This window comes from Lithobates pipiens, unplaced genomic scaffold (genome assembly GCF_037356315.1).
Source record: "Lithobates pipiens isolate NorthernLeopardFrog02 unplaced genomic scaffold, aLitPip1_a1.2 Scaffold_13, whole genome shotgun sequence".
In the NCBI taxonomy this organism is placed as follows: domain Eukaryota; kingdom Metazoa; phylum Chordata; class Amphibia; order Anura; family Ranidae; genus Lithobates; species Lithobates pipiens.
Window position 1 is genome coordinate 227,622,032 of NW_027507718.1, and position 16,958 is coordinate 227,638,989.

General features: G+C 42.0%; 1 protein-coding gene across 2 annotated transcripts in view; it reads left to right on the forward strand.

The window, feature by feature from the left end:
* The window catches only part of LOC143974676 (excitatory amino acid transporter 1-like), a 164,051-nt gene that overhangs the window by 112,864 nt on the left and 34,229 nt on the right, over window positions 1-16,958 (forward strand). For both annotated transcript variants that reach the window (XM_077476295.1, XM_077476296.1), the window contains 3 exons: window positions 8,375-8,754; window positions 8,896-9,129; window positions 11,645-11,839. In XM_077476295.1, the coding sequence (XP_077332421.1) occupies window positions 8,375-8,754; window positions 8,896-9,129; window positions 11,645-11,839 (809 nt within the window). The remainder of the gene's footprint in view (window positions 1-8,374; window positions 8,755-8,895; window positions 9,130-11,644; window positions 11,840-16,958) is intronic.

Here is a 16,958-nt window from a genome sequence, read left to right on the forward strand (position 1 = left end):
ACGCATGCATTGGGTCCCTTCTGCAATGCAAGGGTTAAATACTTGTTAGATCTAGGTAAAGCTGAAGAGTCTGCATTGCTTATCTTACCCCAACTCTGGTTGGCTGCAACTACTCCCTCCAGCGCACCGGGGCAGGTTTATTAAGCCTAGGTTCACATTGATGCAATTTGGCATGCAATTTGACATGTCAAATCGCATGCCAAATCGGCAGCTATTGTCGGCAATAGAACCTTCCGAATCCGTGCAACGCCGACATTGCAGCACCACACCGATTCCCAAAAGTAGTTTCTGTACTACTTTTGGCGACTTTGGGTGCAATTGCAATAGACATCTGTACAGGAAACCCGCATAGATGTCTCTGAAATCCCCCCCCCCCCATGTCGGACTGAATTGCAGGTATGAAATCGTGCGGGTTCAGCTGAACACACACAATTTCAGTCCCGCAGCAGTGTGAACCTAGGCTAATCCAACATTGTATGTGGCAGCGGTAGAAGTGTGAATCATGCCGCGTACATCCGACCGGACTTATCGACGGACTTGGTCCGGCGGACTTTGCAGCTGAGGTCCGCCGGACTTTCAAACGAACGGACTTGGCCACACACAATCACTCCAAAAGTCTGACGAATTTGAAGGTGATGACATAGAATAAGGAAGTTCATAGCCAGTAGCCCATAGCTGCCCTAGCGTCGGGTTTAGTCCGTCGGACTAGCACACAGATGACCGGATTTTTCGACCTTACTCGATTCAGTCGGAAAGATTTTAAGCAAGTTTTATTTCTAGGTCCGCCGGACTTTTGAGAAGAAAAAGTCCGCTGGAGCCCACACACGATCAAATTGTCCAATGGATTCCAGTCCACCGGACCAAGTCCCTCAAAGTCCGGTCGTGTGTATGTGGCATTAGCCCCCATACACACTATTACATTTTCTGGAGATTTTGTCTTCAGATTTACCAAAATATATAGTGCAAGGGCCTGCCTAACTGCATACAAATTGAAACTCTTAAGGTTTGACTTTATATTATATGGTTTTGGTACATCTGAAGACAAAAATCTGCAAAAAATCTAATAGTGTGTATGGGGCCTTAGAGAGGTAGCTTAGTGGGATTAATTGCACCGCTGGAAGGACCCTGCTGGAAATGGGAATAGAAGGGAATAAGGAGTAAGAAGTTCTACTTATTTCTGCAACCCTAGACTGAATGAGCAGTTAACATATTGAAAGCCGCCAGACAAGTTCTCAGTATCTGTTATAAGCAGATATTTGAATAAATGTATTATCTGTTTTAGTCATTTATTCTTGTACTTCTTTACATTTTAAATCCATATAAATTGTACATATGTAGCATCTACATACTTTGGTGAAAGGGATGCATTAGCCCTGAAATCCTAACAAAAGTACTTGTACTTTCACCTATGTCTATGATGTCATTACACTAGCCTCTGGTCCCTGTCAGAGCACAAAGATATAACTGCCTACAGGATGTGTGCACTTTGATTGTTTTATTCTCCAGTAACAGTTGGACAGCTTTGCCTTAAAGCATAAGTCTAGGTTAGAATCCTGGAGATGACATTACATTTCTCTGCTGACTGCAGAGGAAACAAGCATATTCCCGCATGCCAGTTTTCCCATTAATGGTTTTTACAGGGACAATCCGCTCCTGCTTCAACTTTAAATGGAATCCAAGATCTCTATAAAATACCTTTCAAATATAATCCCTGTATTCATTTCTTTTTGCCTCGTATTGTTACCGACCCTTTGTGGATCTTTCCATTCTGGTGCATACATGTGAATAATAATTAAACTACATATCATATGTGAGACTACACTGCCCGGGCATAGTATAATATGACAATGAAATCCCTTTTGACTTTGTTACATGTTAAGGTGTTTTGTTCTCTTGCAACATTGTGTAGAGTTTTATTGCATTAAAGCACTGAAAATGTTCTAGTTTGACCTATTCATTTTTACAAAGTAAGAAGGAAAATCAATTTAGGTTTTAAATAAAAAATAAATAAGTCCTTAGTTTTTAAATAGGATTAAATGCAGTAAGAACTTTTTAAAGAAGGCCCTTGGTATTTAGACAGGGTTAAATGTGGATCGCATGGGAAAGCATGGGAATTTGTCAAAGTCTGCACGTAAGCAAAAGCCTTGCATTTTAATTGGTTAGATTGATTTAAATAATAAATGTCACTGAACAAAAAAAAAGTATAGCAACCATGATGATATTGTCATCTTGAAATCAGTGTAACTAAGGTGAGGTATTCAATCAAAGAATCTGATTTTGAAAAGCCAAAGATACCGCTGATTGACTTTTAATCCCTGGTAATACTGCAAAAGGTATTCCTTGCATCTTTTTTGTGTGTAGACGTACTAAATAAAAATAGCTCACTTGTCATACAGTATGTTATTCAGTTACATCATGCTCAGCAATGCATCATCTTAATTCATACAGGATACTTCTTAAGGAAAATGATCAGTCACACCCTGATGTATGATTACTTATAAATGCATGCAACATATATATGACTATAATATTGTCCTCTTAGAAATGTGTGTATTATAAGAATAGTTGTATTTTCTTTTATAAATACCAGTACAATTAAACATTAAAAAAATATATAGGTTGTATATTTTGAACTTTGCAATCTCAAAACTATGTTAATGGGAACCATGGAGCACAATATTGAATCCATTTATTCCATATTTTTCCTTTTTGTAAACATTGACTACATTCTAAACCAACTATGATAAACAGAGGGCTATTTGATAATTAAGATTCCGTATACTCTGCAAAAGCATGTTCGTAAAATACATTCACAGCCTCTGTTCTGCCCCACATCAATGCATGTGTCCATTCTGCTTCTGTCATGTTCTATGCTCACCTGCATGGGCTAATCCGTAGCTATGATTATCCATGAATGGCCCAATGGCCTTTAATCACTGCCACATTTTTAGTAATGCACAAATGGTCATGAAATGGCTTGGGCAAATATAAGTGTAAACTCCAATGTGCAAAAAAATAATCTAAATGAATGAAGCCAGCACTATGGGACTTGATAATCTGAAAAAGAGGAAGTTTTCTCAAGATGGCTTCAGGGCCTGATTTGATTGGAGTAACTGAAGAATAAGCAAATAAAATGTAATAGCTATAGATAATTCTATTCATTTTCTAAAAATTACAAAAAACACTGCGCTATCTCTAGCAAACCAGCCGCTGACACACTAAAAGTGGAAATCTTAGTAGGATCAAATGTAAGGAAAAGTGCCGAGCTAAATAAAATAAATATAATAAATGTGTAAACATAGACCTCTATACAAAAATTACAAACTTATGCTTAGTTATCGGGTGACCCCTATATCAATTGAATATGTGTATGTAGGTTACACGTGAAAAAACACAATACAAAAGAAAAATGAATTAGTAAAGTCCTCCAGTGAAGATTGGTGCAATGTCTACACAAGGGACAAACAACAGTCTCCCTTTGCGTGAAGAATAAATGACAAAAGTTTTTCTTAATCAAAAAAAGTGCACAATACACCCTTGTGTGAACGCCACCACCTGGAACAAATTTAAGGCTTACCAGATGCCTATGACCCAAACGGACGTATGCCCGAAGGGTCAAAACAGCTTTAATATGAAAGCAATTGGATGGTCTCCAGGGAACCGTGAAGTATGGAACTGGTTGGTATAAAAACTCCTCCAAGACCAAACTCGATGCCAAATGTCCTCCAATCAGAAAGCAGATCATACTCCACCAAAATGATCATACAGGATAGAAGAATGGAACCGACATAGCGTAATTCCGTAAAAACTTGTAATTGTATTTATTAGAACAGTATCACACTTACATTTCTGTAGTTGACATAGCGCTTTCTCAAACTAGTCACAGCAGTGAGGTTCTTCCAATGCGTTTCGTCTCCTTGGACGTCGTCTGGGGATTCGTTTTCTAAAATTCAAAATAAAATTGGTCATGGAAAATAGTAATAATCCAAATCTGCAGACAGGCAGACAACAGCTAGTCTTAAACAGAAGAAAGGGGCATATTTTGCAATCGAGTCCTGAGTTCCGACTCCAATCACAACGAAATGTTGTAGATAATCATCATAATGACATTGGTTAAAAATTAAAAATAAAATACAAAAAAAACAGTACAGATGGAGTATGTTTGATACAAGAATGATCCACAATAACTTCAGAGAGTATTACCAGTAGTAAGGAATTTTCTCTGGCTATTACATTACCGAGTGCACATACATTTCCTGCCAATTACCTTAAACAATGTTCTCGGTAAAGCTATGACAGTTTAAAGTGTTGTATGCCTTCGGGGTTATTTACTAAAGGCAAATCCACTTTGCACTACAAGTGCAAAATGCACTTGAAATTGCACTGAAGTGCAGTCGCTGTAGATCTGAGGGGGACATGCAAGGAAAATAAAAAACAGCATTTTAGCTTGCACATGATTGGATGATAAAATCAGCAGAGCTTCCCCTTGTTTCAGATTCACCCCTCAGATTTACAGTGACTGCCCTTCCAAGTGCACTTACAGCGCAAAGTGGATTTGCCTTTCATAAATAACCCCCCCCATTGTTTGTTAAATTTATCTTTATTAAAATAATTTAGATGACAGCAAGATTGCACTTTAGGAGCCATCCAGAAATACAGAGCATTCAAAACTTTTCCCAACAAAATATATATTAAATACTGTAATGCCGCATACACACGATCGGATTTCTCGGCGGAAAAAGATATGGCGGCTTTTCCGACGGGATTCCGCTCAAGTTTGCCTTGCATACACACGGTCACGCAAAAGTTTGCTGAAGTTATGACCGTCAAGAACGCTGTGACGTAGAACACTCTCATCGATCTTTTGCGTGCCGAAATTCTGATCCTGTGTTATATTGAGTTTCAATTGTAAAATACCTTCTGTTTTTTGTTTTTTTACATGCCCTTGAAGTAGCTGTCTTGTAAGCTGAAGTCATTATATAATTCTTTATAATTTTCTCATGTAAATAGCCTATTTAGCATATTCAGTGAGCTAATGACAGCTGGTCAATACCTCCACCACAAGCTCCAGTGTGTCTGAGAACTGCCACAAGCCATTTAGTGTAATGGCTTTTGCCATGGCATTTTATCCAGAGATTCAGGGAAAGTTTTCCTTGAATTGTCTGTATAATGGGAAGTAGATTTTACTTTTGTAGCCTACAAGGAGTAACAGCAGATTATTTTTTAATATTGCATAGCAGGTTCATTTGAAATCTCTGAATAGAACATATATCCAAGTAACATTGTTTTTTTTTTTTTCTATTTGACTGTTGTTTCAGACTTCTTTATGAGCATCTTCCCCTTTCATTAGGCTGTAGTGAGACACCAGTTTCGGTCTAATTAAAGTGGAACTTAGCCAATTTATTTAACTGTTTCCTAAAGCAGTTGCAGTCAAGGAATGACCTAAATAACTGTCACAGTTGCCCTACAACCAAACTGTCAAGCAATCAAATGGCTGGGGTCATAACTAATCACATGTACAGTGCCTTGGCACCTGTAGCTTAAACAGAGTCTAAGATGGCAGCTTCCTTGACTGTAAAAGATTGAAGGCTTTAGTTCCTCTAACAACGAAGAAACCTAGTCAGCCAAGATGTTTAACTATAGTTGTTTGAAAAAGATTGTGAGTGCAGTGATCAAATCAAGAGTATTACCAATTGATTTTATTTATGAATTGGTTTATTTTTTGTTGATGTGTCTAATGTGTGGGAAATCAGGCAATTTAACGGTGTATTTTATAAAAAAAAATTCAGAGCTACTGCATGTACAATACGTTCTGTGTGGTTCTGTGCAAATGCCGGCAAAATTGAAGGTTACTAGGCTATTCTGTCTCCAGGCCAAATGTTCTCCATTCAAAGGGATAATGTGAATCAGGAAAATGGAGCTGATGATTATAGGAAACTAGCACTTTTTTTTAAACCAAATATTTAAAGCCATCATAAAAAATATATATATACATAGAGTAAAAATGATGTATAGGATAGTGATTACTAAAGTATTTTTAAAAGCTGAATACAGTGTATAAAATCTTTTAGATATTGGATTTGTTTTGTAAAGACCGCATTATTAATGCTGAATGTCATTGTGCAAGCGGACAAGGTTGGGGTCTGTCTGTGGCTGTGTTAAAAGGATATGAGCGTGTGATTTCTACTATGCGGCAGCAGGTATCTCATTGTATTGTTGGATAGTGATTGTCTTGTAAAAAGAGCAATTTAAAGTTTGTTGTAAAATTAAAAGTTTTGGATAGAGCGTGGAAGGGTTCACACCTCTTATCAGGTCTTTATAGCATTGAGTCTGTGTCTTCTCTTGGGAAAAATCATCCCCTCTATCGCTCTTGCTGACCATTGTCTCAAGTATAGAAAATGATCGTTTGAGGTGAAACCTTCAAATGATGAAACCTATTCCATTGACATCTGTCTAAAAGGAGTTATCCTTTTACTTTCTGTTATGCCTCTAGAGCAGGAAGTGAATGAAAATGTCCCTGTCAGGACACAGACAGCAAAAATACATGATGAGTAGGAGCTATTCCCTACTCTATCCAACACTAAAACAAACATTTTGGCTAAAGATATACTTTACAGGTAGTCAGACAGTTCTAGCAATGAGTCAGGTATCCTAATATCTGCAATAATAAAAATGATATTCCTTTACTGCTAGTCCCAACAAAATTGTGTTTTAGTTCAGTATGGCTCAGACATTAGAACTAAGTTTACAAAAGTTAATTACCTAGTGTACATCCCCTTAACGTAGAACTTAATGCAAAACCTTGCCATCTGTGTCCCATTGGGAAGATTTTCCTTCTCTTCCTGTCCCATAGCCAAAACAGGAAGTGAGAGGAAATCCCTGCAAATTAATAGAATCCCTTGGGGGCCCCTAGGTCACCAGAACTAATGTCCCCATAGAAAGGGTCCCCCTCGATTACTTTTCTGAGAACAACTCAGAATTTGGAATTTTCTTTTACTCTAAATGATAATGGGAAACATGACAAATGGAAAGGTTGAATCGGTCTGATTAGGGACACCTACAGCAATAAAATCTTATCCATCTACACTCTACCCAAATCTAAAAAAAGTTTTGCCTTTAGTTATACTTTAATATTTTAAAAGAAATCATGATGCAATTTGGCATTAGTTCAGGCATGTTCAGATGCTAGTCCAAATTTGCCAGGAAGCTGTCCCCTATTTTGGGCAAATGAATTGTGGCTAGGGTATTTAGTGTTCCATAGCTGCTTGTATACAAGGGACTTATGGTATATCTGTTGAGCTGCAGGGCAGGGAATGCCTTGGCCACTTATGATTGATGGCAATCCAGGCTAGTTAGATAGCTAAATAGCTATCTGATAGCTAATGAAGATTGTTAAATGGCTCCACCATATTAGACACTGCTTGCCAAGAAGTATACATTTACCAAAACATTATCCTGGTATTGCTGTGGAACATAAAGTTACTCTTTTGAAATTTGGTTTCTTGATTATGAACACTATTTTCTTATAGTACAGGAAGGATTACAGAGAGTCCTGTAGTCATTGTATCACTTGTTTGAGATATATTTAGTGTGCCCATATACTGATCATTGTAGAACACCTGCTCCTAGAGAGATAAACAGATGTACTGAATTACTTGTAAACTATTTACCTTAATATGGACCAGTTGAAGTGCAAGTTTTTAAAGCTACCATATTACAAAAAAAACAATAAAACTTTGTTACCTGTTACCTTTTAAAGATGAGCGTGTATACTCGCCTTTCTTGGTGCCCACACTGCTAAACACCGCTCTGTTCAGTAGAAATGGCCCTGCAAATTCCATTGGCAAACCAACTCTTTCAGGCATGTGGTTTTATAAACATGTTGATCTCCTGGGTCCCCCAAATTGCTCACTGGTTCCTCCTGCTGACCTGACCTCTGCATTACTACAGGAGGTAAGATGGAGTCCACTAAGAGGAACCAGTGTGATCTCTGGGGGACCCAGTACATCAACACTCCTTAAAATGCTGGGTTCCCAGCAGCACCTGGAGAACCATTTCTACCAAACACTGTGGTATTTGTGGTGGTGGGAGCAATGGGAAAGGTGGATATACACGTTTTTCTTTGGAAAATTCTGTTTATTGATTTAACAATATGCAGACATTACAAAAACAGAAAAACATGCCTACATGGGACCAGAACTATCTATACATAGACAACTAACTATCCTTTTTTTTTTACAGGTTACAAGCAAAAGTTAACTGGTAAATTATGGTGCAGACTCTTAAATATTAAATGGTGCAAACTGTTTAAAAATCGGTAAAGAATAATTGTACGTAGTGTTGGTTTATAACTGTTATTTGTTTTTTGTTTTAGTACAAAACACAGTACAGCACAAGGGTTTACAAAGTGCCTGTCCTATCTGATGCAAACATGACAGCAGTGACGGAGCAGACCCCAGAAGCTATTAACATCAGTGGCATTGTAGGCAATGTGCAGATCCCAGAAGCTATTAACATCAGTGGCATTGTAGACAATGTGACCCGTGCCATTGGACAACTGCAGCAGATGATAGACGTGGAAGAGGTAGTGCCTGTGGCAGGCTCAGCAAATGGAGTAAATGCCTTGGGTTTGGTGGTCTTCTCCATGTGCTTTGGACTTGTAATTGGAAACATGAAAGAAAAGGGAAGGGCTCTCAAGGAGTTCTTTGATTGCCTTAACGAGGCTATTATGAGACTGGTGGCAATTATCATATGGTAAGAAAAAGATCACTCAATTCCGACAATAACAGGTTTAGAAAACGACTAAAACATTACAATATTATTATTTACACTATATATTGCACATTTGCTGTCCTCTCTGTCATGACTATACCTTTAACCTATCTATCTTTCTAGGTATGCTCCAATTGGTATCATGTTCTTGATCTCAGGAAAGATCCTGGAAATGGATGATTTGCTAGTTATGGGAGGACAGCTAGGCATGTACACCATAACTGTTATAATAGGACTCCTCATACATGCTGTGATTGTACTCCCATTGTTGTTCTTCATTGTTACGCGAAGGAACCCATGGCCATTCATTGGTGGCCTTCTTCAAGCTCTCGTCACTGCCCTAGGGACATCATCAAGGTAAGAAACAGCAGGGAAATGTTGTGTAAGAAAAACAGATGTCCATGAGAAATTTTCATGTTCCATATATATTCCATAGAAAAAAACTTGAAAGCGTTACCAAACCCACAACAGTAAATTCAGTCTGTATATGCAGCATAGAATGCTTGTTATGCTCACTGTGGAACCTAAGGGGTTAATCTATTGCGTAAAAAGGCTGTTTTAGCCTGTATGCATAGATTCTCTCCTTCCTGCACTGTCTATCTGGGGAAGGCCAGCTAACACAGGCAGAGTAGCTGTCCTGTACATGCTCAGTTTTGACTTTTATGCTGGAGAGAACAGTTACTTGTTTAAGAGCTAGCCAGATCACATGATATTGACATCACACATGTGGGTGTTTATACAGGCTGCAGTGGAAATCTCCTCTTCCTCCCCTGAACTATCAGCACTGGAGAAACTCTGAAGTTTCTCATGTAACTGTGGTATACACATCATTCAAAAAGGTATATAGTGGCAGTATTTTAATGTAAAAAGAAGATTTATAAGCTGTGGGCACTGTGGGGGAGGCGGATGCACTATTTTCATATTACTGGGTTTAGTAACACTTTAAAATGGAACAAAATCAGTATTAAGAGATATAGATAGATATATATGTGTCAAAGGATGCAAAAAAAGGACCTGGAACGTATCCGGACTGAGTTTCTATGGTGTGAATTTGCCCATAAAATTAAACTGGCCTAAAATGTTTCTAAGGTAACAGTGCTCAAATGCAGGCAAGGTGTTGTGCCTGAAAGAACCTGTGATATAGTTTACAAATGTATTCCTGTGAAATATCCTTGGATCTAACTTAACCACTGCCCAGTCTCTTTCCTTAACCTCCATTGAGACCCAGAATTTATTTTTATTTTTTTGGTGATGTTTCGGTTTCCTTGAATATATATTAGCATTTGTCTACCCTTAATACATAGTCCTTGTCAAAAAGTCAGTGTCAGATATAATTTATTTCCTTGGTTTTATTTGGGAATAAATAACAAAAATGTATTTTACTGCAATTTATTATTTTTTTCCTAAAACAGCATTTATGTAATTTGTGTACCCCATGTGGACCGTCTGTCAATGTACATAGTAGAATGCTAAAGCGCAAAGTAAACATATACGTTATACTATAGGAGAGCATAACTCCCTTTTAAATGCTACATTGTGACGCACACAGTAGAAAAACTGTATGCATAAGTTGTTAGCATAACCTTAGGCTACTTTCACACTGATGTGGTGAGAGCATCGTCAGTAAAGCGCCACTAGTTTTAGCAGCGCTTCACCGTCGTTTTTAGCTGCGCTTTTCGGACGCTAGTGGGGTGCTTTTAACCACCGCTAGCGGCCGAAAAAGGGGTTAATACTGCCTGTGTAGTGCCGCTGCCGAAGCAATTTGCAGGCACTCCGGCAGCGCTGCCCATTCATTTCAATAAAGATGTTGCTTGCAGGACTTTTTCTAGCATCCTGCAAGTGCACCGCTCCAGTGTGAAAGCACTCTGGCTTTCACGCTGGAGTGACAGGAGAGGCGATTTGCAGGAGAATGTGGCCTTAGGGTTAGCAGGGAGATGTCATTGTTGGGACCCAAGGATTGATCCAGGGAGCAGTCGGCTCCCTTTGTATTTATGCAAAAGCATTGTGTTAAGCTTTGTTATGAATGCAGCTAGGCGATGGTAAAACCAGGTGGTTGAGCTACAGTTTTATTGCCCCCAAACTGCCTGCCTGACCCTCAAAGGTCCTCAAGGCAGTACACATACTATGACCACGCAAAGCTGAAGCAGCTTGTCACGTTGAGTTTCGCCATTACTGATTTTTGTTGAAAAAATATACTTTTTATGTAAAATTTAAAAAAAAACAAGTTACTTTCAAAAAGTCCCAACCTTTGTCGATAACCAAAACTTCAGTGGGCAGTAAAGGCTCTGCCATGTGGCTATTGATTTTCAGGAGGCAGGATGTCAACTTCAACAAAAGCAAATGTTGCATGTACTGTTTGGGCCTAGGATCCAAGAGGGGGCTTGACAATGATTGATTTGAAGGCTAACAAAGATATTTGCAGGCATCACAAGTTGGCAATCCTTTGGCACTGTTGTCATCTTAGAATTGTTTTAGGTCATGACAAGTTCACTTTAGGGTAAACCTGTCCTCATGAGAGAAATATGACAGCTGCATTCCTGACCTTCTGAAAACGCTGACTACCAGGCTGATCTACAGCCTATAGTACTTTCTATATTAGTATAAAATATCAAGTGTGTGGTGTGTCCCTCCCGACGCCCTAGTGTGCCCCAGAAGGAGAGGTGCAGCATCCAGCCCCATCCAGCCCCATCCAACCACAGCCTTCTATGAAATTTGACAGGCTGCAGACCATGCACCTGTCAATCCTGGTTGCACTAAAGTGGCAGGTGGGACTCTTAGCATTTAGATGACCCTGTGTGCAAGGGGCCTAAGACAGTAGTCATTAAAATGATTAAGAGAAAAATAACTTTTTTTCCTTTTTTTTTTTATTTAGCTCTGCTACTCTGCCCATCACTTTCAGATGTTTGGAGGAGAACAACGGTGTGGACAAGCGTGTCACTCGATTTGTGCTGCCAGTGGGCGCCACGATTAATATGGACGGTACAGCCCTATATGAGGCACTAGCTGCTATATTTATTGCACAAGTAAATAATTATGAACTGAACTTTGGGCAGATAATCACAATCAGGTAATTATGGTGTAATGTTCATATTATATAGTCATATTACTGTGGCTATATTTTGTGTAATATGTTTAGTGTTTGAACAGTTTTAAGCTATGTCTCAAAACTTCAAATACCAAATGTGGTTTTCTAAAGTGATTTATGCCTTTTTTCCTGGTGTTCTTCCTCAATCTTAAAATGAAGAACAAGCAAAATGTCCAGTTGAGCTGTAATATTAACCTTTTTGCTGCCAGAGATGTTTTTGCAAATTTTTTTTTGTTTACTCTTTTTTTTCTGAAAGACACCTTTTTCCAGGACGGCACCCTGAGAGATGACTGGTCCACCTGACCGGAAACACATTCAATCAAAGAGGTTAAAAGCCCCCGCCCCTCCCTGTGCTCCTCAGGATCTGGTGGTCTCCCCCTGGGAGCCGGACCAAATGCCTGGGAAGCCTCTGGGTCCGGCAGGATATTCTTATCCTTCCTGGGGGGATTCCCCTATCTTTTCCTCAGGGGCAGCAGAAACTGGAAGCGCCTCCCTGAGCGCTGAAGGACCCTGGGTACAGTGGTGTACCCAGAACTTCAGGGGACAATTTTTCCTGCCTCCTCTCCTTACCTGTGCAGTGGCTGTGCAGAAAAGGAGCCCTGGTTGTCCTGCTGACAGGTGCTGCAGTGATGGTGAGTCTGCCTTCCTTATACCAGGGGGGGCATCCCCTAGTGCAGCAGTGGCTGGTCAGGAATGTTGCCTTTAATCAGCAGGGGGTAAGTCTGAAGCTGAGATGGGTGCTACGCCGCCCCCCCCCCCCCGCCGAGCTCACGCAGTTGTTTCCCTCTTGCAGGTCCTGCAAGCGGAGGGGTTGAGCATACACTGCTCAGCGCCCTGAGGGCGCTTGGCACCATCTTCCTGTGGATTGTGGTGGGATATCCCTTCCTCCACAGATCAGGAAGTGATCTCAGCGTGCCCCGCGTCATTTACAGTCTACGGCAAAATGGCGGCTGTGTCAGCGCGGTGGAGGGGAGGAAGCCAAAGTCCTCACATTGCCAAGGGTATAAAAATCCAGGAGGAGCAGGCCCCCACTTCTCTTCTGAGGAAGCTCACTGACACCAGCAGCATGGAACGCGAGGAGAGACCTGCAGGGTCCACGGCCATGGAGGAGACCACAGGGGGTGAGTCTGACCGGCCGCCGGAGGTTTAGATGGGGCAGGGTACCCCAAATCTTCAGTGCTGTATTATGATGCCTGTATTTTTTGTTTCAGGGGACAATGCCACTACCCTTGGGGTTGCTAACCGTCCTGTGAAATCCTGTAACCGCTCTAAAAGATGCAGGAACTGTAATGATAGATTACCCCCGGACCATCCTAAACCCTTCTGCTTTAAGTGCATACAGAAGAGGACATTACTCATACCAATAAGAATACCTCATAAAAAAACCTTTTGACTTGGTCTTGTTGGAGGGAATTTACCTCCACTACATTCTACAAAGATATCTTAGCACAATCCCACTGAGCAGCGCAAGCTAAGCCTCTACATGTTACCACGCAAGCCACCGTTCCCTCACCCTCTCTCTCCCCTCCTTGACTCTCCTCTTCTTCTCTTTCCCCCCCTTTACACTCTCTTGCTTCTTACTGTTATTTAATTACATTTCTCAGTTTCTGTGATAGACAACATGATACCCGGTCCTTGAATCAGTGCTGTGCACTTTGCTCATACTCTCTAGAATGTTTTTTTCACTTGCACTTCCGTTATTGCTTTACTGTATTGGCTCCAAGATGCTCTGATGCTAATTGATAATCCTGTCCCCTGGTTTATGGGATTGGGCGCTGTATGTGGATTTTACAGTATATGTTTGTTGTTTATCTCTAATAAACATTTATTTTAAAAAAAAAAGTGCATACAGAAGCTGACAGGGAAGGAAACATCTCAGATTATGAAAGAGTTTCTCACAGTACAAACCGAGATGCTGTCCACTCTTAAAGCCTTTCAATTCTCCCTCAAGGCTGGGGACTCAGAGGCTCCCCCCAGTAAGGATGCCTCTTCCCAGGAGGGCTCCACTTCCTCTAGGGGGTCTAGACGGCTGGCAGATAACCCAAAGTATCTCCTTTCTCAGGATTCGGAGGAAGACGAGTCCGAATTCCTTGCGCAGGGATTCTCACATGAGGGTGTGTTGGACAGCCAAGAGGAGGATGAGGGGAAGGACTCCAGGTCTAGTAGGCATATCTTTTCAGCTGACGACATGGAGGGCCTTCTGAGGGCCATTTACTCTTCCGAAGAGATTCAGGAGCCCACTGCACAGGTCTCTGCCCAAGATAACATGTATAGAGGCTTAATTAAGCCCCAGGCCAGGGTTCTTCCAGTACATCCCACCCTTAAGGATATTATCTTAAGGGAGTGGAAGGAACCGGAGAGATGGCTCCTGAAATGCAAGACGTGGAAGCACAGATGCCCCTTTACTGAGGAGGATGAGGAGACGTTTTTCAAAACCCCTAGGCTAGATGCCTCCTTAGCACAGGTTTCTAAGCAGTCCGATCTTTCCTTTGAAGACACTGGTAACATCAAGGATCAAATGGATTGGAGGGCTGAAACTATTTTACGCAGGGCCTGGGAGGCTAACGCTGCGGCTATGAGCCCCGCGTTGGTCTCAGCTTGCATCACAAGAAATGCTGACATGTGGATCTCTAAGCTGATAGACCACATATCCCGGACCTCCAAGTTTAAGGAAGTCTTAGATTCATTGGAGGCCATAGGTAGTGGTGTCGCATACTTAGCGGATGCTGCGGTTGAGATGGTGCGTACAACTGCCAAATTAAGTGCCTTACTTAACTCGCCCTCCTGGGTTAAAACTTGGGATGGGAATAGCTCTTCTAAGGCCCGTCTATGTGGCCTCCCTTTTGAGGGTTCCCTCCTTTTTGGTACTGGCCTAGATCAAGCCCTGGCTAGGTCTACCGAAAAGGGGAAGAATTTCCCTACTAAACCAAGGAGGGATAGAAAGAGGTTTTTTCGAGGCCCCCAGGCAAAGAACCGCTTGTCAGAGAAAAAGGTCTCCTTTAATAGACGTTGGGGGGCTGGAAGAGACAAGCAAAAATCAGGCATTCTCTTTTCCAGCCAGAAGTCGGTCGACAAGACCCCCAAATGACATTCCAGTAGGGGGAAGACTTTCCCACTTTGGCCCTCGGTGGGAAAGGATCACACAGAGCCCCCATATTCTACAGATCATAGGAGAGGGTTACAGATTAGAATTTCTCTCCCATCCTCCCCCCAAATTTCTCTCGACTTACCTCCCCAAGGATCCCGGCAATGCAGCCGGAATCCTGCAGAACATAGAAGAACTGGCCAGTCAGGCGGTCATAGTGCCGGTCCCAGAGGGCCAGCGGGGTCAGTGGTTTTACTCCCACATATTTGTGGTACCAAAGCCATCAGGAAGGTATCGCCTCATCATAAATATAAGGAACCTCAATGTCTTCCTGCGGTACAAGAAGTTCCGCAAGGAGAGTGTTTATTCTCTCAGAAGACGTGTTCATGGTAACCTTAGATTTAAAGAATGCCTACCTTCACGTTCCTATATTTCAGGATTATCAGTTCTTCCTGAGATTCGCAATTGCCTCTCCACAGGGAATTCCACCATGGCAGTTTGCGGCCCTCCCCTTCCGGCTAGCATCCAGTCCAAGGTTTTTTTTACAAAGGTCCTAGCAGAAGTAGGGGCTTCCTGCATCTCCAGGAACTAGCGCTGATCCCCTATTTAGATGATATTCTGATTTACAATCAGAATCGGGATCAGCTGCTTTTGGATTTAACCAGGGTAGTGGAGACTTTAGAATCCCTGGGGTGGATCATCAGCAAGGAGCAATCATTGCTGATTTCTGCCCAGACAAAAATTTATTTAGGATTCCTGGTGGATTCCTCGGAACAAAAAATAGTCCCACCTGGGAGCAAGGTAGAGGGCCTCAATTCCGCAGTCACATCCCTGTTAGAGGCAAATACGACCCCATACAGAGGTATTATGAGGTTTCTGGGCCGGGTGACTGCATCTATCCCAGCAGTTCCATGGGCACAACTACACTCCAGGACCCTCCAGCACTTCCCCCTGTCCTCTTGGGACAGGAAAAGAAGTTCGCTGGACACAAAGGTCGCCATTCCGGTCAAAGTAAAAGACTCTCTTCACTGGTGGCTTCTCCCTCAGAGGCTTCAGGGGGGTCTCCTTTGGAATCAGCTTCAGCCGCTCAGGATAACTACAGACGCAAGTTCCTGGGGGTAGGGGGCCCACCTGGAGGATCTAAGAGCCCAGGGGTCCTGGAACCCGAGTCAGAGAAAGACCTCCTCCAATGTTCGAGAGCCTTTGGCCATCGGGGAAGCATTAAAAGCTTTCGAAGGGAGGATCAAGGACCAGGAGGTCCAGGTCCTGTCAGACAATGCCACAGCTGTGGCATTCTTAAATCGCCAGGGGGCACCAGATCTCCAACTCTCCTGGCCCTGACATTAGAGATCCTGGGTTGGGTGAAGCATCAGATTCTCTCCATTTCCAAAGTCCACATAAAGGGAGATTTAAACATAGAGCAGATTATCTCAGTCGTCAGCCAATTCTTCGGGGAGAATGGAAGTTGAATCCAGAGGTATTCTCCCTGGTATGCCGGCAGTTTGGTGATCCAGAGATAGATCTCTTCGCCCGCAGCAAGAACAGAAGGGTAAAGAGATTATTTTCCCTTTCCCAAGAGAGGGGCTTGGAGGGGATAGATGCATTGGCTAAGGTTTGGGACTTCCGGTTGGCCTATGCCTTTCCCCCCTTGGGGCTAATTCCAAGAGTTCTTCAAAAGTTGTTTCTCTCGGAAGGCAACTTGATTCTGATAGAGCCTTGGTGGCCCAAGAGGGCTTGGTTTCGAACCCTACAGGGTTGGTCCATAGCCCCATCTCTGTACCTTCCTGTTCAGAGCGACCAGCTTCTTCAGGCTGACAGCCTGGCTCTTGAAAGGCAGAACCTGCGGGAGAAGGGCCTGTCGGACAGAGTCACGTATTTACGCTAAGACCTGGGAGATTTTTTCTCACTGGTGTAAGGGGAGAGGGACTTCCCAATAAGAGATCCCTGCCATTCTAGAATTTCTCCAGGATGGAGCAGATCAGGGATTGGCAACCAAGACCCTTAAGGCACAGGTCG